Source organism: Hypanus sabinus, chromosome 11 (assembly GCF_030144855.1).
Source record: "Hypanus sabinus isolate sHypSab1 chromosome 11, sHypSab1.hap1, whole genome shotgun sequence".
Classification (NCBI taxonomy): Eukaryota; Metazoa; Chordata; class Chondrichthyes; order Myliobatiformes; family Dasyatidae; genus Hypanus; species Hypanus sabinus.
In genome coordinates this window covers 5,005,561-5,032,034 of record NC_082716.1, presented here as the reverse complement: position 1 = coordinate 5,032,034, position 26,474 = coordinate 5,005,561, and the positions used below count along the sequence as shown (strand labels likewise).

Genomic DNA, 26,474 nt, shown 5'->3' with positions numbered 1-26,474 from the left:
TTTTTTACCCTAATACTGGTTAGAAGATGCGAAGTAGTAACACCAAAGCCTCCAGGATGCTGATTATTCTTGATGTGGTTGGAGCTCTCCTAAATGGACATATTAGTCACCGCTATCCTTTGACTGCAGCAAAGGGTTTTATGGGTGACTCGAAGTATGTCATTACAGTAAGATTTAATTATCTCTTATTGATGGGTGGCAGTTAGATCTGTCCCAATCCTGCACATGCTGAATGTGACTGCTCGAAATTGAGCTGCCCTGCCCTTATGCTCCAGTTGGTGTCGCTGCTGAGGCTGGCCGTGCGCATGCGTCGTAGTGTCGCGTTCCATTTCTATGATGGCAGATCGGCTCGGGTGAAAGCGGACTGTGTTAATTTTGACGAATGAGTAATTTTATACAAATATATAACCCTGAACTTTGCCTGCACTCTATAAGTTTGTGCATTTTAAGTCAATTTAGCCAAAAAAGTGCCACTGTAATGCACCGTTTGTGCTAATTGGAGATCACAAACAGACACAGCTTGAGTCTTAGTAGTATATAGATTAAAAATACTATGTACAACAGGATAGTCAATATAACTCAAAATACAGTTATGTCAGTATGAATTAATCAGTCTGATGGCCTGGTGGAAGAAGCTGTCCTGGAGCCTGTTTGATCTGGTTTTTATGCTGTAGTACCTTTTCCTGGATGGTAGCAGCTAGAACAGTTTGTGATTGGGGTGACTCTGGCCCCCAATGATTGTTCAGGCTTTTTTTTTAAATATATAAACACACCTGTCTTTGTAAATGTCCTGAATAGTGGGAAGTCCACATCTACAGATGCGCTGGACTGTCCAGAGTCCTGCAATTGAGGGAAGTGTAGTTCCCATACCAGGCAGTGATGCAGCCAGTCAGGATGCTCTCAATTGTGCTTCTATGAAAGTTCTTAGAATATGGGGGCCCATACCAAACCAACCGTTATGCCTTTTTCACCACACAGCTGCTATGTACAGACGAGATCTTCAGTGATGTTTATGCCAAGAAAATGGAAACTGTTCACTCTCTCAACCCCAGATCTATTGCAGTCTATAGGAGTTTGCCTGTCTCCACTCAACCAGATCATTTGTTTTTGCAACATTGAGGGAGAGGTTGTTTTCTTGACACACTATCAGGGTGATGACTTCGTCTCTGTAGGTTGCCTCACTATTATTTGAGATTAGGCCAATTAGTGTAGTGTCGTCAGCAAATTTAATTAGCAGATTGGAGCTGTGGTTGACGATACAGTCATGGGTATACAGAGAGTAAAGGAGGGGGCTTAGTACACAGCCCTGAGGGGCACCTGGGTTAAGGGTCAATTATAGAGGAGCTCACTCTTACTACCTGCAGGTGATCTGACAGGAAGTCCAGGATCCAGCTACACAAGACAGGGTGAAGGCAGAGGTCTCTGAGCTTCTTGTCGAGCCTGGAGGGAATTATGCTGTTGAGTACTGAACTGTAGTCCAAGAACAACATTCTCACATTAGCATCTCTTCTCCAGCTGTGTAAGGACAGCATGTATGACGTGGCTACTGCGTTATCTGTTGATCAGTTGTGGCAGTAGGCAAATTGCCAATATAACAGGAAGTCTTAAGAGACTCCAGGTACATAGATGTAAGAAAAATGGAAAGTTATATTGGGGGGGGGGGGGGGGGAAGGGTTAGATTGATCACAGAGTTGGTTATACAAGTCAGCACAATATTGTAGGGTAAAAGGGCTCATACTGTGCTGTATTGTTCTACAAGTCCAGAATATAGACTGGAAGTTAGCATGATGCCCAAGACAGAGATGCACAACTTATATTAAATGTACATTTTGCCATATTTACTTTAGCCCTCTTTGAAAACAGAATCAGGCTTATTATAAGACCATAAGATAGGAGCAGAATTAGGGCATTCAGCCCATCAAGCTTGCTCTGCCATTTCTTCAAGGCTGATCCAATTTTACTTTCAGCTCCAATCTGCTGCCTTCTCCACATATTCCTTCATGCACTGACCAATTAAGAATCCAGCAACCTCTACCTTAAATATACATAAAGACTTGGCCACAGCTGCCTGTGACAAATAATTCCACAGATTAACTGCTCAATGTAACCCTCAGGCTCAACCCAGGTATAAAAGGCAGTAACAAAACTCCCCAGAACAGTAGGGGTCACATTCTGTTCCCTGGTGCTACATAAGCCAGCCCATCTGGTGGTCTCCTAATTCTCTGAGAACTCTGGACCCCCTCATCTAGCTCTCCAGGTTCAGACCCTTCCAGTCTACCTGGCAAGTCCTCCCACGATCCATCACTCATGCCCACCTGCAAATCTGCGCCCTGTCCCATGGCCAAACCACGCTTCCTCCCCTGCAGAGTCCCACTGCAACCCAGGCTGCCCACATATTCCCCCCCCCCACTTCAACTATCTCAAAGGGAGAAGGGCCAGGAGTCTCTTCCTCAATCAATGGGGAGTTAGCAAAAGGCAGCAGTATCCCTTCTCAGGGGTGGGGGGGGCACCTAACCTCGCCTGTTGGGGGCCCAGTAGTTACCCCACATTTCCATAGAGTCCTCTTACTAGATGTACGCTCCAAGTCAGGCTCTGGGTCTGCCCACACCTCTTGACCAAGGAGCAACAGGTGGTTCCGATGGAGAATCTTGACAGGTCCATTCCCATCCTCTGGTTTCACCCAGAAAACTGGTAGTAGGTTTGGCATTTGACTCTCCACCCCATGGGGCATAGCTGCCCAGCAGTCAGCCAACTTATGCTTTCCAGGTAGCCCCAAACTCCTTGAGGAGTTGGGAGAACCTCACCTTTTGATCATATCTCCTCTTATTTCCTTGATTCTGCTTGGCAGCCACTACCCCAGCTAATTCATAAGCCTTTTTCAACTCTTCTCACATCATATACTTCAGGTAAGTCTTCAGTGGTAAGTCACCCTCGTCAGCCCCAAAATAATGGTCAATGGGCAACCTTGCCTCGTGCCTAAACATCAGATAATATGGCGAGTACCCAGTGGCTTCATTTTGTGTACAATTATAACAATGAACCAGATGCCCAATATGTTTACTCCACCTGCTCTTCTTGCTGATCTCCAGGGTCCCGAGCATGTCTAGCAAGGTCTGATTAAACCCCACTGGCTGGGGATCACCCTGCAGGTGATAGGGCATGATCCTCGACTTCACAACTCCAAGCATGCCCAGTAACTCATGAATGAGTCTGCTCTCAAAATCCCATCCCTGATCACTATGTATTTGCCTGAGAAGGCCATAATAAAATACTTCTCCCATAACACTTTTGACACAGTAGACACCCTCTGGCCCTTGGTAGGAAAAGGCTGAGCATATCTGGTGTAGTGATCCATGATGACTAAGACATTTGCTGTGTTGCTGGTACCAGGTTCTATTGACAAGAAATCCATACATACCAGGTCCAGAGGCCCTGCACTTTGCAGGTGGGACAAGGGAGCTGCCCACATAGGCAATGTCTTCTGCCATATGCATCAAATGCATGAATTGCAGTATTTTTCAACCTCCGACTTCATTTGGGACCAGTAAAACCGGTCTCTGAGCAATCCATAGGACTTTCCACCCCCAAATGTCCAGAATCATCACGAAGTGACTTCAACACAATTCTCCAATACTTCTCCAGCAGAACCAGTTGGCAAAGCCAGGGTCAATCCTGGGGTGACATGACCCAGTACAAGATCTGGTTCTTCAACTCCAAACAAGGCCATTCTCGCAGTAATGGAGGCACAGACACATGTTTCATCTTCTTCGCCTGAACCATGTCTCCCTTTTCAACCGCCACCCAAATGCCTGGATCATCTCACTGAGCAGCTGCCATTTCCCCAGAACAACTCTGGCAGCTGATGTCTTCAGAGCAGTCAGGTTACAATAAACTTGGGGGATGGTGTCATCAAAAGCCCCCAATTGATCCACCACTCGATCCTGCCCCTCCTTTTCCTCTGCCCTCACGGTGAGGACAAACTGACACGACTTTCTCCCCCGGGGCAGGAACGCTTTCCCACTTCTCGTCCAGGTCCAGTCCCTCATGCCCCCACCAGGACAAAGTAATAGCATCAACGTTCCTGCTTCCCAGCTAGTACTTCAGGCTGAAATCATAGGCAGACAATGCTGCCAACCACCGATGGCCTGTAGCATCCAGTTTCACCGAGGTTAGGATATAAGTTAGAGGGTTGTTGTCTGTCCTCACCTCAAACTTGGCCCCATGGAGGTAGTCACTCAGCTTATCCACCACCGCCCATTTTTACACCAGAAATACCAACTTGTGTGTGGGATAGTCTTCTTCGGAGGGCAACAGACTCCAGCTGACAAACGCAACGGGTCTCAACCCGACGCCCTGATCCTGATACAGGATGCCCCCCCCCCCCCCCCCCCCCAGCCCTCCTGGCTGGTAGCTGTGTGCAGTACATACGGCAATCAAGGATCCACAAAAGCCAGCACTGGTACTTGGGTCAGCAGCCCCTTCAACGACTGCAAGGCCTCTTCACAGTCTGGACCGAGGTGGGATGTAAAGGGTTCCGACAGGTTAAAATATTCTCCACCCTCCTGTCTCTTCTCCCCTCCCTTTCTTCCCCAAGGGAAGATAACTACACAGAAGCTGATTCAATGGGTGACTCAGTTTCACGTGGTCTTTCACGAATCTCCGATAGTATCCACAAAACCTGAGGAAGGAACTCAGAGCACTCAGTATGGGGTCTTGGCCAAGTGGAAACTGCCTCTTAGCTGGGTCTGTAGCTATGCCATCCCATGAGACTGTGTGTCCAACACAGCTAACAGACGTCTTGCAGAATTGGCAGTTGCCCAGGGAAAGCTTTAACCCTTTAGCTTTCAGAAGGCCCAGCACCGTCAGCAGCCTCATTTCATGTTCTTCCAAGGTGAATCCAAATGAGGTCATCCAGATACACCAAAACCTCAAGCAAATTCATATCCCCCACCATCTTCTCTATGACTCGCTGGAAAGTTGCAGGAGCTCCCGATACACCCTGGGGCATCCTTTCAAACTGGAAAGAATCCCAGGGAACATATAAAGGCCACCTTCTCTTTGTCAGCTTCACTCATGGGGATCTGGTAATATCTACTTTTCAAATCCAGTACACTGAACCACTTCTCGCCACTCAGACAGGCCAGTGCATCTTCAATCCTCAGGACCATGTACTGGTCAGGGAAGGTGCGCCCACTCAGAGTCCTATAGTCCACACACATCCATATCTTCCGATTCTTCTTCCGGGCCACTACTATTGGAAATGCATAGGGGCTTCAAGACTCAAATGATTCCAGCTTCCTTCAACTCACACAAATGCTGTCGCATGTCTACAGGGGGTCAGTCGCCGTGACCTCAGTCACCCAGATAGTGTGACACACGCTCTTGGAGCAACCCACATCAAACTCAGTGGAAAAGACACTTTCCAGCTTCAACATCTTCTCTCTCAGCCTCCTCTTCCAACCCGCAGGAACCAGGGAGCCCCCGAAGTTGAATGACTCAGTGGTCAACTTGCTCCCTTTTTTCAATAGCTTCTCCCCAGCATGTCTCACAGGATCACTAGACATTACCGTCACTGGGAACAAATATGCCAGGGGCACCCCCGCTTTAAGGTGACCTCCCTCTTCATAGTGTTCCTGACAATCACTGCCATCCTGCTTGCCTGTACAACTGAGGGCTTCTGCAATTCAAGCCTCACTAGTACCCCAGCAGGAAATCCTGACTCCCCCTTGTGGACTTCTGGAGCATCCACTGAGATGGCTTTGCCCTCAGGCACTCTGGAAAATCTGGGGGTCCCCATCACTCTCACTACTTCCCTGGGCTGTACCACCATTGGCTTCCACTGGGTGAACCACACAGTCCTTCATCTAAATTCGGTATCCAGCCTGATGCAGCCACACACTTCCTCAAAAGCAGCTCGAAACACTGGGTGCACAGATGATATTCCCAGAAAACTCTCGCTAGCCTTCTCCTTGCAGGTCCCCATGAGCCTCCTCACAAGAGGAGTGTTGGTCCCCACCAGAAATGAAACACCACCCTTCTCAACATGGTCTGGACAAACCAGTACCAAGGTATCAAGGACCTCAGACACTCCCATTTCGGCCTCCGAGAACTCCAACTTCACTGAGAAATAACTGATGTGTGGATAACCACTAGCACTAAGCCCCCAGATCTCTAGTGCACTGAATGGTGTCAAAGGTACATGCTTCAGACACCAGTTGTAAAACAAATGGTACAACAATGTGAACTGCGACCCGGTGTCGAGTATGACTTTAGCAGAAATACCCTCTATTTGTAGCGACACACTGGAGCATGGACCCACTAAACCTTCAGGAATTGGGCTTTTTGCTTTCGGGGGTTCCTTGGTACATTGCTGGGAACGTGCTCCCCCAGAGACACCAGGCCATTTCCTCACTGGGTCTCCTCTAGGTTTTCCCCAATGACTCTCCCTGCTTAGGTACCCAGGGACTCACTCTCCTTCTAGCATAACACCTGCTGCATTGTGTGTCTCTCCCCACCCCCCCTCCAATCAGCTCTACCACATGGGATGTCCACACCGCTGATAACAGCCGACACGTCTCTAGTCTCAACTCTGCCACAATCTCCTCTACCACTCCCCAGGGTAAGTTATCTGTGGTCACTTCACCACCGGGGACTACTACCGAGGACGGTACCCTGCTGAAGGAGTCCTCCCTTGCCTCCGCCACGTTCTCCTCTTCCCATACCTCTCTCATCAGCTCAACAAAAGATGGAGAGGGGGCACATCTTACAAAACTGTCGGAGACCCCACACAATCAGGTCATGGGACTGGGTGCCCCTGGCTATCTCGTCCATTCTTAACTGATCCACCTCAGCCACCTGAATGACCCCTCTGCCCTGCAAGCAGTTTAGCTGCCTCTCTAGCTGAAAAATAAAAGCAGAAAGTTTCTCCCCCTTCTCCTGACGCTTGCTCTAAAACCCCACTATGAGCTCCATTGGACTCACTGTCAGGCCAAAAGCATTGTCCAATGCTTGCATGTAATTAGCAGCTGTCGCTACCGGATATTTCAACCTGACAGCTCTTGCAACGTCAGCAGCCCACCTATTCAAACTTTCAACCAATCTCTGTCACTTTACATCAGAGCACTGCCACTCATCTAAGAGCTCCATCCAAGCTTCATACTCCACTTTCCCTTTAGGGGTGGGCATTATTCCAGAGAATAGGCAGAGCCTGCCATAGCTGAGACTTTGAATCTGATTTTTCCATTCATTCGCCAAAGGGTGCATACTAACTCAGAATTCTCACTCTTCACCAGAGGACATGGACTAATTAGACGTTCCAAAACCGACCACTCTTTCCCCTCACTCCTCAGAAACGAGAGAACCCCGTCTTTGAAATCTCCACCCCCAGCTACTGCTACCGCAGTGCTGGTCTGCATTAAAACGAGAGCTGCGCCTGTCATTTTATCAAACCTCTGCCTGTAATCGCAACTTTAACAGTATTAACAGCAATTAACAATTCATCCGGAGTACAAATATCAACCCCATTGGTTCATTGCTCAGGGTAATCACACAGCATCCAACGGAATCAATCCTGGACGAGCTCCCACAATTGTAACCTTTAGGCTTGGCCAGCATGAGTTCGTCTAGGGGAAGAAAACTTCTGGCCCTGCCAAACTGAGAAATCTCGTTCATGTGGATGCTGCGTGATGTGTTGCCTGGTTACAAATACACACCGCAAAATATCAGACAGTACACCATATGCAATTAACTGACTGAACTTTATAAATCTTAATTTGAATATCAACAATAGGTGCAGAAGTAGACCATTCGGCTACTTAGGGTTAGTAAAGTTAAAAAAAAAAGGCCCATTTTAAGAGAAAAGTCAAAGTGCACCTTGGAGCTCACAAATACAGCCATTCATCAACCATCGACCTCCTCAAAGCGTCGCTGACCTTCGGACTCTCACTCCCGGTCCACTCTGTCCGGTAGTCTCCCAGCTCTCTCTCCACACACGCTTTCCTTCTTCTCTCGCCAATCAGAAGACTGAAAATCTCTCTTCCAGACTCAAGAAACATCTCTCAGTGTGGAACCCCCCCGCCCCCACATTCCAAGCTCTGTTATCTCCAATCATAACCCAAACATTGCTGCTACAGAGAAACCATTACATTAGCAGTGAAACCTTACAGTGCATTACATCTAGTTAAAGAAATTCATCATCTCCATTCCAAAAGGATGCCCATCTATTCTGAGGCTGTGTCCATTGGTCTCTTAACCATAGGAAACATCCTCTGCACATCCACTCTCCAATGCCTTTCACCATCCGATAGCTTTCAATAAGGTCACTGCTATTTCTTCTGAATTCCAGTGAATAAAGGCCCAAAACTATCAAATGCTCTTCATGCCAAGCAATTCAATCCTGGAATCATTTTTGTTAATCTCTTTTGAACCCTCTCCAGTTTCAGCACATCCTTTCTAAGGGGCACAAACCTGTATGCAATACTCATGGTGAGAGCTCCAGTGCTTTATAAAGTTTCAATATAGCATCCTTGCTTTTATATTCTGGTCCTCTTGAAATGAATGCTAACACTGCATTTGCCTTCCTCCCCAGAGTCAACCTGCAAATTAACCTTTAGGAAATCCTGCACAAGGACTTGTTTTTTTTATATTCTCTCCATTTAGAGAATAATCAACCCTTTCATTTCTTCTACCAAAGTGCATGACCATACACTTCCTGGCACTGTATTCCATCTGCCACTTCTTTACCCATTCTCCTAATCTGTACAAATCCTTCTGCACCCCCTCTACTTCCTCAAAACTACCCGCCTATCATATCATCTGCAAACATTGCAACAAAGCCAATTTCATCATCCCCACAGAGACCTCTGTGGAACACTAATCACGGGCAGCCAGTCAGAAAAGACTCCTTTATTCCCACTCTTTGCCTTATGCTTTATCCATGCTAGAATCTTTCCTCTAATACCATGGGCTTGTAGCTTATCAGCTTCGTGTGGCACCTTGTCAAAGGCCTTTTGAAAACCCAAGTACACAACATCAACCAATTCTCCATTGTATATCCTGCTTACTACTTTTAAGAATTCCAACAGGTTTGACAGGCAAGATTTTCCCTCAGGGAAACTACGATGACTATGACCCATTTTATAATGAGCCTCCAAGTACCCTGAGTGCTCAAACTTAATAATCAACTCTAACATCTTCCCAACTACTGAGATCAGATTAACTGGTCTCTCATTTCCTTTCTTCCATCTCTCTCCCTTTTTGAAGAGTGGCATGACATTTTCAATTTTCTAGTCTTCTGGAACCATTCCAGAATCTCGTGAAAGATTATTACTAATATCTTCACAATCTCTTCAGCCACCTCTTTAAGAACTGTGGTATACACCAACTGGTCCAGGTCTACCTTCAGACATTTCAGTTTCCCCAAGAATCTTCTCTCTAGTTATGGTAACTTCATACCCCCAACACCTGGAACTTCCACCATACTGCTAGTGTCTTCCACAGTGAAGACTAATGCAAAATACTTATTTAGTCTGTCCGCTATTTCATTATCCCCAAAACTACCTCTCCAGCATAGTTTTCTAGTGGTCCAATATCCATGCTTGTCCCTCTTTTACACTAGCTTTTACACTGAAGAAACTTTTGGTATCCTCTAATATTAGTGGCTAGTTTATTTTTATATTCCATCTTTACCTTCTGATGACTGTAGTTGGCGTTTGTTTTATTTTAAAAATGCTTTCCAATCCTCCAACTTCCCACTAATTTTTACTCTATTGTCTGCCCTCTCTTTGGCTTTTATGTTGGTTTGACTTGTTGTTAACCATGGTTGATGTCATCTTTCCTTCTGAATGCTTCCTCCTCTTCCCTTTACTTCATTGTAATACTGATACTGGTTGAGTATCAGCTTCTACTTCTCAAATTTCAGGGTGAAATTGATCACATTATGATCACTTGCTCCTAAGGGTTCTTTTACCTTAAGCTCTCTAATCAACCCATTGCAGAATAGCTGACCCTCTGTTCAACCACGAGGTAAGCTATCATAGGGACTCTAGAAATTCTCCCTCCTATAATCCAGCACCAACCTGATTTTCCCAAACTACCTGGATATTGAAATCATCCAAGACCACTGTATCATTGCTTTTTTGACATACAGTTTCTATCTCCTGTTGCAATTTGTAGACCACATCATTACTACTGTCTAGGAGTCTGTATACAACTTCCTTTTTTACAACAGGGCCTTTTTTAACCCTTGCAGTTTCTTAGCTCTATTCACAATGACTCAACACCTTCCGACTCTATGTCACCTCTTTCTAATGGTGATTTCATTTTACAAAATGAAAAAAGGTGCAAAAGAGGAACATTGAGGTAGTGTACATGGGTTCATTGTCCATTCAGAAATCTGATGGCAGATGGAAAGATGGTCTTGAAACTTCGAGTGTGCATCTTCAAGCTCCTATATTCTCTCCTCTCAGATGATCAATGAGAAGACGGTATGTTCTGGGTGGTGGGGGTCCTTAATCAATGCCGATTTCTGAGGCATCACCTTTAAAATCTCCTCAGAGTCTTGTGCCTGTGATGAAGTTGGCTGAGTTTACAACTGAGGCCTCTCCATGCCAGCCAGTTATACAACCAGTTAGAATACTCTCAAAACATCTGTAGAAATTTGTTAGAATCTTTTGTAGCACACTAAATCTCCTCAAACTCATAATGAAGTATAGCTACTGTTTGCCTGCTTAAAGGTGTTGGACAAAGGATAGGTCCTGGGATATTGACACCCAGAAGCTTGAAGCTGCTCCCCCTTCCCCCCCCCCCCCCACTGACCTTTGAAGCCCACAATCATTTCTTTAGTCTTGCTGACTTTGAGTCTGAGATGGTTGTTGCAACACCACCAAACCAACCAATCTGTATGCCTCCTGCAGGCCATGGTGAGACCTCCAGTGAGTATCACCAATGAGTATATAGATGGTGTTGAGCTGTGCCTAGTCACACAGTCATGAGTATAGACAGAGTAAAGCTAAGCACACATTCTTGAAGGCACATGTTGATTGTCAGCAAGGAGGTTTTATAACTGATCTGCACACTGTGGTCTCCCGGTGAGGAAGTCAAGGATCCAGTTGCAGAGAGAGGTACAGAAGCCCAAGTTTTGAAGGTTGTTGATTCACAATGCACAGTTGCTAGTAAGCAGAGTAAAGAGATTATGTTGCATTTATTAGTGTTTTGAGTTCTTGTGAAATGAGTGCCTTAACACATACATGGTATTCACTATATACAGGGAATTAGCCAAAACATTATTGGTTCAAGCACATCATCGAGGGCTGAAGGGCCTGTTCTTGTGCCATACTGCTCTGTTATATGCACAATAAATTCAGTTCCCATTAGTTCCTATAGTGGGGGAGTCTATGACCAGAGAGCACAATGTCAGAATAGAGGGTCATCCATTGAAAACAGATGAATTTCTTTATCCAGAGGTTAGTGTATCTGCGGAATTCATTACCAGAGACACTGTGAAAGCCAAGTCATTGGGTACATTTAAAGCACAGTTTGATCGGTTCTTGATGAGACAGGGTGTCAAAGATTTCAGGAAGAAGACAGGACAACAGGGTTGTGAGGGAAATGGATTTGTCATGATAAAATGGCAGCACAGACTATGGGCAGGATGGCCTACACAAACTGTATATCATACAATGATATGCAATGAATACATGCAAATAATTAATTTGAATTTGACCTGGTCTTTTCAACTCTAATTGCTGAGAGAAATAAAGTATTTCTCTTAAACAAACAAAGTCCTAGGATTAAACTGCTAAGGATTACTTGGAATATGACATCTCTCTTTAATCTACTTTGTAACAGTCAGCTTCCCAATATATAGCAATTCATGCCTTCTGTTTCTAGGTTTTTCTGGACAATGCTGTAAACTAGGTAACTGCCATCTTCATACAGAAGCTAATGTTTTCATTTACTAACCATTACCCAAATATTGCACATCATTTCCCCTGTTCAATTTACATTTTTGGATTGAGCTGAGGGAAGGAGATTGGGACTGGGGGGTGGTGGAGGGTGGTGAAAGAGGGAATTTGTCCCTCGAGGCTCAAGACAAGTAATTTAACGAACTCGTACATTCACTAAAGAAACCTCCACAAAATATTCCACATACCACAGTCAACAGACCATATACATGTCTGGAATCAGTGCCCAAGGCTAGCAATTCTTCTCATGGCTAGTCTTTAGTACTGAAGTAACTGTCAAATGTCCGAACAGCTTTTTAATCTTAAACTAAATTTCTTAAGATGTAAAAACAGAATTACATAGTTGAAATTAAAGGTTACATTTTAACAGTTTGAATGTTGCTCCTAAAAACACTTGATGTTCTAAATTTGTTTTTCAGAAACTAACCTCAAATCCAAAGAAAAGTTTAAAGAATAAAAACTTTCAGTGAATATAGTTAACCTCCGGAAGGCTGATTGAATTAACAATAATTCAGTACATAAACAAGAGATTCTGCAGGAATCCAGAGCAACACACACACAAAATACTGGAGGAACTCAACAAGCCAGGCAGCATTTACGGAGAGGAATAAATAATCGATGTTTCGGCTGAGGCATTGATTGCTTATTCATTTCCATAGATGCCTGATCAGCAGAATTCATCCAACATTTTGAGTGTGATAATTTGGTTCAACAGTTTAGTTTTGGTTTTCTTCCACACTAAAAGGCAGGAGAAAAATCAACATTACATGCTCTCCTGACACCCTGCATGAGAAAAATAATTCAAAAGCTTATGCATTTACATCTATTGCAGATTTAAGACTGTGGGGTTTAAGATTGTGGGGTTACTATATACTTGCGGAGAACAATAAATGGTAACAATTCCTCTGTGGAAGAACAAGTTAGTGTGGACTGAAGTTGCATATACGGTACTTTCTATATACACTGTATAATCGCATTGTAGAATCTTCATAATATCACAATATCAGAAGCAAATATAAACAATAAATATCCTTCACCTGATTGAGACCAGATTGTTCCCATGAACAGCATTCTAACCGGTTGTATCACCGTCTGGTATCTATGGGCTACTGCACAGGAGTAGGAAAAGCAGAGGGTTGCAAATTCAGGCAGCTCCAACACGAGTATTAGCCTCCCCAGCATCAAGGACGTCTTCAAAAGGTGATGCCTCAGAAAAGCAGCATTCATCACCCAAGACATGCCTTCTTCTCATTGCTACTATCAAGGTGGTACAGGAGCTTGAAGACAATGTTTCAGGAACAGCCTCTTCCCCTCTGCCAGCAGATTTTTGAATGGACAATGAACCCATGTACACTACTTCAGCTTTCTCTTTGTTCACTTTTTGCAATCTCATTTTAATCTTTTAATATATATTTCATATTGTAATTTATAGCTTATTATGTATAACTTCTGCAACTACTAAACATTTCATGTGATGCCAGTGATATCAAACATTGTTCTAGCATAATTAGATAAAATTTGATGATAGCTTTTTTGTTCCAGTACTATTATGGATTACAGTAGATAATTGGGTTTCCAACTAGGTGATGGCATGTTATAATTTGAAAGGATTCCCACTAGCACCATCTCTTCTGCTCAAGACTTTAATGCATGTAACATGGGGTGAAGGGTCTGTACTGTGCTAATGTCCCATGTCCAAACACCCAAGCAATAATCAGCAGTTATTAGATAACTCCACAAGAGAGAAGATGCTGCCAGAATAAAAATGTGAATTTGGATTGTCCTATGTATCTCAGTAGGTACTGAGTAATTCAGATCATTCCACCCAGCCAGCTCATCTAGGTCAATTAAACATGATGGGAGGAAACAAAGTTAATTTGCCAGAATCTTTAATTACATAGCTCCTTCATCAGTACAACATTCATAAATTTCATGCTCAGCCAATTTTATCTCTAGTGTCAAGGCCTACAGCGCAGAGGGCAGAGCATTAAAATAGGGGGACATTCCTTTAGAACAGATGAGGAGGAATTTCTTTAGCCAGAAGGGAGGGAATCTGTGGAATTCATTGCTACATACAGCTGTGGAGGCCAAGTCATTGGGTATATTTAACACAAGAGGTTGATAGGTAATTGATTAGTCAGGGCATCAAAATTTATAGAGAAGGCAGGCAAATGGGCTTGAGAATGATAATAAATCAAACATGATGGAATGGCAGAGCTGACTTGATGGGCTAAATGGCCTAATTCAACTGCAATGGCAACAATGAATATTTTATATGGAGAAAATAAAATAGACAGAACCCATAGCTCCAACAGCAGAAAACTTGTCCATTTTTAAACTGCTAATGCATTGCAGTTGTGCAAATTTCCACATTTGGCTACAGACTGTGAAATAGACTCCAACAGAAAGGTAGGCAAGAAAATGTGGGAGAAAAAGAAAAAAATTCTGATGAAAAAGAAATTCTAATAAAGGGAGAATAAGATGTATCCCACTGCCTCAGGAAAGCAGCCAACATAATCAAAACCTCTCCCACCCTGATCAAAAGATACAAAAGCTTGAAAACACACACCAGCAGACTCAAGGACACTTGAACAACAGATAAATTCAATCTCTCAATCTACTGCGTCATGGTCCTTGCACTGTATTTTTTATCTACCCACACTGCACTCTGTAACTAACACTAGATTCTGCATTCAGTTATTGTTTTTCCCTTTGTACTACCTCAATGATCTCAGGTTTAGAATGAGCCGTATGAATGGCATGCAAAACAGTCTTTCACAGTTTCTCAGTACATGTGACCAATTAAACCAATTAAAGCACTGAAAACAGCCAAATACAATTTCATCCATATTCCATTTCAACACTATTCTTCAATAGCTCATTGGCCAATTTGCAATGAAAATCTCAAAGCTTTTCAAAGTTCTCATCTTAACCCAATTAGAAGCTATCAAAAATACTACCCTTGAGGAAAAGAATTTTTGAATATCTTTAAGAGAAAGTCAAGCAGATTCTTAACCAAGAGCTTTTCTCTTTAGAAGAGGATAAGAGGTGACTTGACAGAGGTGCACACAATGATAAGAGGCATAGATCAAGTGCACAGCCAGAGATTTCCCCAACCCAAGGTGGAAATGACCAATAGGAAGGAACATTTTTAAGGTGATCGGTGAAAAATATATTGGGGGGGTGGGGGGGTGTCATCGGTAGGTTGCTTTAGTAAATACAGTGTAGTTACAGAATGCAGTGTGTATAATTAAAAACAGTGCAAGAAGGCCATGATGCAGTATATTGGGAGTGCTGCCAGACGTGCTGTTAGAGGCAGATACATTAGGAACATTTGGGAGACTCAGATAGACACATGGATAATAGAAAAATAGCGTGCTATATAAGTGGGAAGAGTTAGACTGATCTTCAAGTTAAAAGCTTGACAATATCGTGGGCTGAATGGCATGTACTGTGCTGTAATGCTCTATGAACAGATAGTATCTGGGGAAGGGTTGGGAGCCACCTGGAATGTAGAGTTGTTACAAATAAATCAGCCATAGTCTTATTGAATGGTGGAACAGCTTCAGGAGGCTAAATGGCCATTCATACTCGAAATTTATATGTTTGAAATAAGTCAAGACATCAAACATCTTATTTGTTTTGCAAGATGTTTTCAATGCACGATTTCATCACTACATTCAGAAGTATAGAACCTCAATCGGCACCAGTAAAAAGGGGGCAAAACAAAAAAGAATCAGATGTGAACCATTTTCAAATTCTTTCCTACCATATCCATGGCATTCCATTTAATAACAGCCTAAAAGTCATCCTGTTATCTCCAAGTATGATCAAAAGCTCATTAGTATTCAAGATGAAGATTTTAACCATGTTCATTCTAAACTTCAGTACAAGAAAAAATTTCAATAAATATGTTTGATCATTCCTCAGCTCCTCTGTAGGTTCCATAAACATTGATTATTCACAATAGAAATATTTGCCCTGGATTACATGGGCAACTCTGCCATGGAGTCCCAAGCCCCGCTGTGATGGGGGTTGTGGGCAGGCATGGTGCTAGCAACCCCACAACTACAGAAGGTCCAAAGACATCATTCCTGGGAGAGGAGGAATATTTGATGGGCTACACCTGGGAACAGCTTGAAAGAGTAGCCCACGATGGGAGACTCCGGCAAGCTATGCCCCAGTAAGAGTGATGGGCTCAAGCATGCTTGCAAGGGCAGCACTATAGCATAGCAATTAATGCAATCACTTTACAGCGCAGGCAGTCACTGACTGGGGTTCAATTCCCACCGCTGCCTGTAAGGAGTCTGAATATGACCATGTGGGTTTCCACATTCCAAAGATGTAAAGGTTGAGGTCCATAAGTTGTGAGCTTGCTATATTGACACTGGAAGCGTGCAGACACTTGCAAGCTGCCCAGCACAATCCTTGCTGATTTGATGCATGTCTCCATATGTTTTGATGTAGATACAAATTAATTGCCAACCTTTTAAATAGTTACTTAAAATTATGCACAAGATACACAACAATTTTGACAAAAATCCACACAACAGGTCAGTAATAGAATGGAAGAGGGGAAGAAGCTGCTGCAGAATAAGTTTTAAACCTGATTCTCAATAGATCAGGAGTCAATCTTGACAAAATCTTAACCACCAGTAGTGAACACGCTGCAACTAAATGCCACTTAACAGCACAACGAATTATTCCTCCCATCATTTTGCAATTGAGATGAACAAAGTCAGCTCCAGAATCAGTAACCTTCAACAGATACAGTACATACTTTACATGGAACTCCAAATAACCAGAGACTTTTCCTCAGGGCAGAAATGGCCAATATGATTGGAGGAAAATATTGGGGGGGAGGGTGGATGCCAGAAGTAGCATTTTTTTATTTGCTTTTCTGTCTTCCAGAGTGGGTGCCTGAAACATCCCCTCTACATTTTATATAAACAGCTGCACAGACCAACCACATTACTCTGAGCATGATTTTTTTTTTGAAAAACAGCCTGAAAACTGTGCGGCATTCTATATTTTAATATGCTTATGAATATTTAGAATGAAAATATCACATTTTGATTTCATTAATGTAAGGGTACAATACATGGTACAAAGAAAATCTTTCACATTTCGTAAATCTATTCCAGCTGCACGGCAACAAAGGCGAGGTGCACAGGAGCGTTTCAGTCACTGCATGGCTGCAGAGTTTAGACGGAACAGTGGCCTGGAATGCACTGGTAAGACAGATACATTGGGGACACAAGAAACTTACATTGGCACCATTCCAGTAAGGCTGATTTATTATCCTTCTCAACCAGATTCTCCTGCTTTCTCTCCAAAATTTTTGACGCTCTGACTAATCATGAACCAATCAAAGTCCGCTTTAAATATACTCAATGACTTGAACACAGGGTACAAACTCTTAGATAGGCACTTAGATGAAAGAAAAATGAGGGCTACATGGGAGAGAAGGGTTAGATTGATTATGGATTAGGTTGAAAGGTGGGCACAACATTGTGGGCGAAAAGGTCTGTACTGTCCACCATGCATCAGGACCAGCTTCTTCCCGTCCACCAGAGTTCTAAATGGACAATAAACCCACACTACTTATTTGATTTATATTTCTTATTGCAATTCAGTTTTTATGCATTCCAATATACGACTGCTGCATAACAAATTTCACAAAGTATGCTAGTGATATTCAACCTGATTCTGCTAAGTGTTCTGTGATCTAAAAAGCAGTTACCACAAGTATGCAACAAATTTAAAACTCCATACATCACCTACAAAATAAATTTTAAATACTTGATGATAAATTTAAAAGAAATCTGAATGCAAGACATTGCTCATTTGTAATAAGGTGTTAGTAGCGTATCACCCTGAAAATTTTAGGTACAATATTAAGGAAAAAGCCTCCACCAGTACAGAGCAGTAAAAGCCTCCCTTTTCAGATAGCCGATTCTGCAGAGCAAGACAGCAGCTGGATGCTTTAAGACAAACCCATGCACAAGTCCCAGTAAAGGAGCCGTCCAGCTGCCAATGCAACTGCCTACCTGTCAGGAAAACCCTCTGGGTAGCGGGGGGCGAGGCCGTTTTGTTCCCTTGCACCCTGACGGCCACAGGGGAACTCGCCTTCTGCGCTTCCACTTTACGGGCTGCCTGACCTGGCAATGAACCAGATGGCAGGCTGGCTTTTACGGACCCGCTAATGCGCTCTTTCATCTCCAAGGACAGCATGCGCCCTCTGTGCATCCACTCCTGCATTTTGTTGACCGTCACCGCAGGTGGTTTTAAAGAGGTGCCCTGCCTATCGTTTTGCTGGTCGCACGATCCGCAGACCGCATCACTGGGACCCCCCAACTTATTCAGCTTAGACCCTGCGTAAAGGGGCATTACATTACTTTCTGAAGGCTTCACACAGACTGAAGAGGATAAATGGTCGGGGTGCGAGCCCCCAGCCTGAGGAGATGTTTGGCCCCAGCCAGGAGGGTTCGCCACTGACCGATCAGTGAGGATGGAAAGATAATCAATGACCCCGTCGCTCACTGACCGCTGCAGAGGGGATCTGGGAGCCGTCGGGCTCTGGCTGGAGAGATGACTCCGGGAAGAAGGCAATGAAGCGGAGAGCTGCCGGCGGGGAAGGTCAAGCTGGCCGGAGGAGGCCGTGGCCAGCGAGGGGGTGCCCCGGAGATAGCCCGCGTTTGTGGGGGTGTCCGTGGGCATGCCGTGGATGAGCAGGTAATAGGCTTCTTGCAGCCGGCTCCTCAGCCTCTCTCTCTCGCGGCGGCACGGCGAAGCGGCCTGGCCGCCCAAACACGGCCGCCGAGCCCCGCAGGCCCGCCGACGCCGGTTGTCATAGTAATCGCCGCCGCCGTCGTGGTCGGCCAGGATGGGGTCCAGAGGCGGAGGACCGGCCAGATCCTCGCACACGCTCCGCATCTCATCCTCTCCTCTACCTGGGACCGGGGAGCCCCGACTGCCACCCGCAGGTCCCCCTAACCCAAACGCCCCGGGCCCGGCCTGGAACTGTTGTTGTCGCCGCCGCCGCCGCTGCTGCTGAAGGAGCTTCGCTTTACCTTCGTGGCCCCTTGAGACGCTGCTCGCAGTCTTCTTGGACTTCTTCCCCCTCAGCTTGGCGAACAAAGTCCGGCGTAAGGGGTCGGCCATCCCCGCTCGGCTTCCCCCTCCGCTCCCGGACACAGTTAGTTCGCCTGAGCTGGCAGTAGCACCCCTATCTCTGTCCTCAGCGCGCCCCTGCGCGCACTGCCTGCAGCCGCCGCTCGACCTTGCTCTTCACTCCGCTCAGCGCCTTCCGCGCAGGCGTCAGCCATCCTCGAGCCGCGGCTCGCGACTGGAACACACCACCGCCGTCGCGCGAAGCGACCAGCGCGCAGCAAACAGACAATCGGAACGCCCCTCAGCTCTTACTTTCAGCCAATGGGAACGATTAGTTGAAGAGAGGCGGGCTGATGAGCACGCAGGCGCGGCTGTTAATGAAACCGCCCCTTTTGCTGCTGCCGTCAACTCACCGAAGCACACCTGAAGGACAGGTAACTAGCTCGTTTTCCCTTATCACTCTTCAGTTGTTTTTTTTTACAATATATATAATTTTATATATTTGCTGCCACAAAGCAACACATTTCTAGACAGTGATAATAAACCTGGTGCTGATTCCTTTAACTTCCAAAAAGGATTTTTGTTACTCCAGATTCCAGCATCTGCAGTGAGGAAGTTTCAGACCTACGTACACAACGCTGGAAGAACTCAGCAGGTCAGACAGCATCCGTGATGAAGGGTCTCGGCCCGAAACGTTGGCTACTCTTTTCTCACGGATGCTGCCTGACCTGCGTTGTGTACGTATTCTTTGATCCTCAGCGTCTGCAGTTGTATTTTTGTGTTTTAAGTTTCAGACCTAAGTGGCCTGCCCAATATCTTGAGCACACCAGATCTAGACTTTTTAGTTTGGAAAACATCCTGTTTACATCCACTCTGTTGAGCCCTTAAGAATTTTATGCTTTTCAACATTACCTCTTCATGCTCTCCACCATCAGATTTGTGAAAGTCCATCAAGCCATAATTTCTACCCAATTGAAGAGTTGAAGGGTTTCGGCCCGAAACGTCATCACTACCTCCTCCCATAGATGCTGTCTGGCCTGCTGAGTTCTGCCAGCATTTGGTGTTATTATTTATACCCAATTATTCCCTTTTATGGTTTTTTAAGGACAAGCTCCCACTACCTAATAAATGGCATGAGCCTCAATTAACAGTCAAGTCCAGCTCCTGGCTTTCACATACAGTATGACTTACTAAGCCCAGCGGAACTGTTTCTATTGACAGGAGAAGGGGCAAAAACGGATAAACTGGTGCTTTAAAATCAGTTGCATCAGGCAGATGGGGCTCGTCAGCCATGGTTGGCAGCTCATCTCGGGGAAAGAAAACTGATCCCAAACCTCCACTGCTTTGCGGTGAAGGCTACGCGAGTAAACTCCGAGGAAAAATCCGGAGCTGGGATCCCTAAGGCAGTCCTACGCTGAGTTCAACACTGTCTGGCAACATTGCCTACAGCTTGGTTTCTATATCCTACTTGAGTGTCTAGACAACTAGGATGCAACATCCATGGTCGGCCTCAACCAACAGAGGCCTCACTCACTCACTGATTCCTTTTTATTGTATTTTTATTTACTTTGTAATTTATAGTAATATTTGCAGAGCAACTCATATAATTTGTAGATCATAAACTGATCCTGATTGTTAGAGAGATCAGTAGCTTGGCCTACCCATTTTCTCCTCATATGATTAGTTCACAAACTGGAACTTGTAAAATTATCAAACCACTCCACTCCAGCAAATATGTCCTTTCCTAAGTAATTACACCAAAGTTGTACCTAATGCTTCACTTGCAGTCTCACCAAGTCCCTATATTTGTAGTAAGACATCTTTGCCCTGTACTCAAAACCTCTTTCAATGAAGGCCAACATATCATTTGCCTTCCTAATTGCTCATGTACCTGCAGGCTGGTTTTCAGTAACTGGTATGCAAGGACACTGAGTTTCCTTTGAATATCAGCACTTCAAAGTTCAAAATAATTTTTTAATCGTAGTACATATATGTCACCATACACAACCCTGAGATTCATTTTCTTGCCAGCATTCACAGAAAATGCAAGAAACACAATAGTATCAATGAAAGACCACGCCCAGCAGGATGGACAAACAGTCAATGTACATAAGACAATAAACGATGCAAATACAAAAAGAAAAAAACAAATAATAATAAATAACTAAGCAATAAATATCGAGAATATGAGATGTAGAGTCCTAGAGAGTGAGTCCATAGGTTGTGTGGACAATTCAGTGATAAGAGGAGTGAAATTATCCCCTTCAGTTCTGGAACTTGATGGTTGTAGGGTACGGGGTATCCAGGGAAGGGTTGCACCTCTGGTGTAGGGACTTGTCATGTTCATTCTGGGACAGCTAACCCACCTTTGTGCCCCACAGGACACTAAGCTCTCACCTGTGGCTCCAAGTAGCTGCTTGCATGCGATAGCAGCCACAATGTGGTATATCACTTTGACAGGCAGGTTTAGTCAGGTGAGAGTAACCAGTAGGCCTTTTACGCTGGTGAGATAGATCATGCCTGTCAGCTCCAGTGGACTGGGTGAATAGGATTTACAGAGAGATCAAACAATCAGGAAGGCGGTTCTGTGATGCTCCATGGAGATCAAAGAGCATGACAAGACACAGAAGAAATCCTAGTCAAACATTGCAATCAAGGAAGACCCAATTGTGATGACTATTTGTACTGGACCTGGACTTCTAAGATTGTGAGGGTGGAACTGCCCTAGTGCAATAGCTTTTCACTTTTAAAACTCAAAGTTCAAAGTACATTTATCGTCAAAGTATGCATAAATTATACAACCTTGATATTCGCCTGCTTACAGGCAGCCACAAAACAAGAAACCTAAAAGAATGAAACTTGAAAAAAAACACCCAATGCACAGAGAGAAAACAAAACAAATCATGCAAACAAGAAAGCAAGCAACAGCAATTAAAATAAAATTAAGTCCATAAACCTGAAACAAGAGCAGGCCCTTAGCCTCAGTCACAAATCATTGTAAAGCTCACAAACACTATGTCTGGAGCAGCTAGAGCAGAGTATATGTCACGGAGCAGAACCGGTCCCAGCTCTCACCGCCAGTCCTGACATTCTGCCTTTTCAGTCCATCTGGTCCCATGTTAACTTGTCGAAATACTGGGTCTTTCCCCGCACTCAAACACAGGCCCTGCCACAGTGATATACTCTGAACCTGGTCCCTGTGTTCTGGCCTAAATTTGACTTTTCTAAGTTGGCACAGCACTTAGATGGATCCAACCTTACTTCTTGTTTAGGTGGATGGGCTCCAAAGCAACTCCAGTCCAACCTTTCTCCATTCCAGTTGTTTCTACTCCATCTCGACCATGCATTGCTTTCAGAGATTTTTCATTAATTCAGTCATATTTCTTGCTTTGAAAATCACCGATGAGCTGTTGCTCAACTTCAGTAGTGCCATCTTAAACCGGAAGACACAGGTTTCCTGTCATCGGTGGATATGACAGACAACCACCATATTATCCCAATTCCATGTTCACCAATCTCCAAAGTTCAAAGTATTTTTTTTTTATCACAGTATATATATGTCACAATAGACAACCTTGAGATCATTTTCTTGCAGGGATTCATGGTAAGGCAAAGAAATACAATGATAATCTACACACAAACAAAAACTGACAAACAACCAATGTTTAAGAGAAGAAAATTGTGTAAATTAATATGAGTTGTAAAGTCTGAAAAAAGTCGTAAAGTTGTGGAATCAGTTTAGTATTAAGGTGAGTGAAGGTATCCACGCTAGTGGATGGTCTTAGGGTAATAACTATTCCTGAACCTGGTGATGTGGAACCCAAGGCTCTTGTACCTTCTGCCCTGTAGTAGTGATGAGAAGAAAGCATGGCCTGAATGGTCTGATCCTCGATGGCGGATGTTGCTTTCTTGTGTCAATGCTCCATGTAAATGTGCTCAATGGTGGGGACTGGGCTGTATCCATTTCTTTCTGTAGTCTTTTCTATTCCTGGGCATTGGTTTCCATACCCTCTGCTGTGCATCTATAGAAGCTCATCAAAGTTTTGGATAGTATGCCAAATCTACGCAAACTTATAAGAAAGTAAAGGTGCTGTCATGGCTTCTTTGCAATGGAATTTTCATTCTGGTCTCAGGACAGAACTCAAAGTTCAATATTCAAAGTACATTTATTATCAGAGTATGCATACCTTATACAATTGTGATTCATCTTCTTGCAGGTAGCCACAAAACAAAGGAACACAATAGAATTCATGAAGAACCCCACTCAACAAAGCCAGTCATACATCCAATTTGTGAAAAAAATAAAGAAAGAATCATTTCATGATATGCTGAGCTATGTCCATAACTCCCTGCACTTTCTAGCAGTAAGAATTAGTGCAATTGCCATACTAGCCATGATGCATCCAGATAGGAAGCTTTCTGTGGTGTATTAATAAAAAGTGATGAGCATCTAAAGAGAGATGCCAAATTTCTTTAGCCTCCTGAGGAAGTAGAGACACTGGTGAGTTTTCTTGGCTACGGCATCAAGGTGGTAAATGCCAACAATATAACACTGTGCACTCATTCTATAGTTGGAGCTTTGAGACCCATTGCCTATCTTGGTGAAATATTTTCTATGACTACTTTCGTACGTCTGACCTCCTGAGTAGTTTACCAATAGCAAATCATTACATAGACCAAGAAGGTTGTATGTCACTCACTGAGATCCTGCAGAAGATTGTTTAGAACCTAGACCATTACCGCACAGTACAGGCCCATGAGCTTTTAACCCATTCCAAGATCAATTTAACCTTTCCCTCCTACATAAACTTCCATTTTTCTTTTATCCATGTGCATATCCAAGAGTTTCTTAAATGTCACTAGTGTATCTGCCTCTACCACCATCCCTGGCAAGGTGCTCCATGCACCCACCAATCTCTGTATACAGAACATACTTCTGACACCACCCTATACTTTCCTCTAAACACCTTCAGCTTATGCCCAATTGTAATAGCCATTTCTGCCCTAGGAAAACTTTTCTGGCTGTCCACTCGATCTATGCCTTTTATCATCTTGTACACCTCTATCAAGTAATCTCTCAACTTCCTTCTGTCCAAAGAGAAAAGCCCCAGCTCACTCAACCTATCCTCATAAGATGTGCTCTGTCGTCCTGGCAGCCTCCTGGAGAATCTCCTCTGCACCCTCTCTAAAGCTTCCATATCCTATAATGAGGTGGCCATAACTGAACACAATATTCCATGTATGGACTAATTAGGGCTTTATAGAGCTGCAACATTACCTTGTGGCTCTTGACTAATGGCCAACACACCATACACCTTATTAGCAACTTGCACGGCATCTTTTAGATTCCAGCATCTTCAGTCCCTTGTCTCCAAGATTGAAGTGTTTAAGCTATTTCAAGACATCCTATCATAGATACTTCTTTTGTCCTATACATCCCCTTCTGTCTTTTCTGTCTTGTCTTTGGCGCATGTATATCATAATGCATGTGGAAAGACAATACAAAGAATAAACTCAGAAACTACAGGCAAGTTAGTTTAACCTTGACGTGTGAAATCTGTTTGATATGACAAAAAGCAAAAGGGTTGAATTAATTATGTTGAACCAGCACAATTTTGATAGGAGTAAATCAAGTTTGAATTTTCAGAAGGTCACCAATTTTGCTACCAAAATTGGAAGAGTGGTTACCAATTGAAGCCTATGAAATAAACTGGCAACACAAATTTTAAAGAAAATCCTTGTAACAGAAAGAGTATTGGGGTAAAAGCCCATTTCTGTTTGAGTTCCCATTCCCATCCCAACATGGTGGTCTATGCCCTCCTCTACTGTCACGACAAGGACATACTCAAGTCAGAGGAGTAACTCATCATATTGAGTCTGGGTAACCTCCAACTGAGGGCATGAACATCAATTTTTCCAACTTCTAGTCATTTCTTTCCCCTCCCTCCTTCTTTCTTCTTCCATCCCCCAATCTGGTTATCCTCTCACCCTTTCTCTTCTCCTCACCTGCCCATCATATCCCTCCAGTGTCCCTTCTCTTTCCATTTCTTACATAGCTGACTATCCTCTCCTATCAGATTCCTTGTGCTTCAACCCTTAACCTCTTCCACCTCTTCCACCTCTCAGCTTCTTACTTCATTCACTCTCACCCACTTTCCCCCTCATTTAGTCTCACCTATCACCTGCCAGCCTCTTCTCCTCCCTCAACACCACCTCCATATTCTGGTTTCTTCCTCTTTACTTTCTAGTCCGGGTAAGACCATAAGACATATGAGCAAAATCAGGAATCCTGGGGTCTGTGATATTTTTAATCTAGCAGGGAAGGAATATTGAATCCCTTACAAGATTCAAAATTCAATATCACTTCCTGTTCACAACTATAATGGAGAATAAAATAATTGTTGCTCAGGATCAGATGCAGCTCAAAAAACACAAAACACAATAGTAAAATACAATAAATATAAATACATAAGATAGCTTATATATATATAGATTGATTGTATGTCCGTAAAGTGATGCTAGGCACATGAGTATGTACATAAAGTGACTGACAGGAAATGATAAAGTAGTGGTGGTTGGGGGTGTGGAGGGGTGGGTTAATAGGTAGAGATGTTGATCAGCCTTATAACTTGGGGAAAGTAAATGTTCTTTGAGCCTGGTAGTCCTGGCGTGGATTCTACATAGCTTTATCCCTGAAGGCAGAGGAATAAACAGTCCATGAGCAGAGTGGATGGGATCTTTCATGATTTTACTAGCCTTTTTCCAGCACCTTTCTGTATATATATCCTTGATGGTGAGTAGGTCATTGTGCGTACAGTTAAGGTAGAAATAAATCTGCTGCATATCTCACAGCATACCGTATCTTAAAAAACTCTTAACAATCATCAAGGCAATCAATTATCTTGGTGTCATTGGAGAAAAAAGTTGATAAGGATAAAATTGCTCAGAATAAAGGCAGTTCTGAGTGGCTGAGTCAGATTCAAGCCCTCAGGCACTATTTCTTATGAAAAGGGGTCGTTCATCAAAGGCTTCTTTGAGGTACATTGACCATAGAAACTTTCTTGCAGCTTATCAATTCAACCCAGAAGCTATTTCTGTGGATATTGTTTTTATGTTGTTTATAAAGGAAGAAATCTTCTTTGAAGAGTTAAATGATATTTTCTAGGATTACTGAACTATACAGAAATAAGTTCAATATGCAAAACAGTAGTGTCGCAGTTAGCTCAACGCTATTGCATCTTAGGGCATTCTGAAGTTCGGAGATGAATCCCGAATGTCATCTGTAAGGGGTTTATATATTCATCCCAGTTGACACATGGTTTCCTCCAGGTGCTGTGGTTTCCTCCCACAGTCCAAAGACATACTGGTTAATTCATCATTGTAAATAGTCCCGTAATT

At 43.7% G+C, this 26,474-nt stretch overlaps 1 protein-coding gene and 1 long non-coding RNA gene across 4 annotated transcripts in view; one reads left to right on the top strand and one right to left on the bottom strand.

Annotated features, from left to right (window-relative positions):
• Positions 1–19,127, bottom strand: part of syde2 (synapse defective 1, Rho GTPase, homolog 2 (C. elegans)) — a 148,517-nt gene extending 129,390 nt beyond the window's left edge. Inside the window, exon 1 of the mRNA XM_059985205.1 lies at positions 18,014–19,127. Within this exon, the coding sequence (XP_059841188.1) occupies positions 18,014–19,127 (1,114 nt within the window). The remainder of the gene's footprint in view (positions 1–18,013) is intronic.
• A 10-nt stretch (positions 19,128–19,137) lies between these two features.
• The window catches only part of LOC132401672 (uncharacterized), a 145,325-nt gene continuing 137,988 nt past the window's right edge, over positions 19,138–26,474 (top strand). For all 3 annotated transcript variants that reach the window (XR_009514661.1, XR_009514662.1, XR_009514660.1), the window contains exon 1: positions 19,138–19,510. This is a non-coding gene — a long non-coding RNA (uncharacterized LOC132401672). The remainder of the gene's footprint in view (positions 19,511–26,474) is intronic.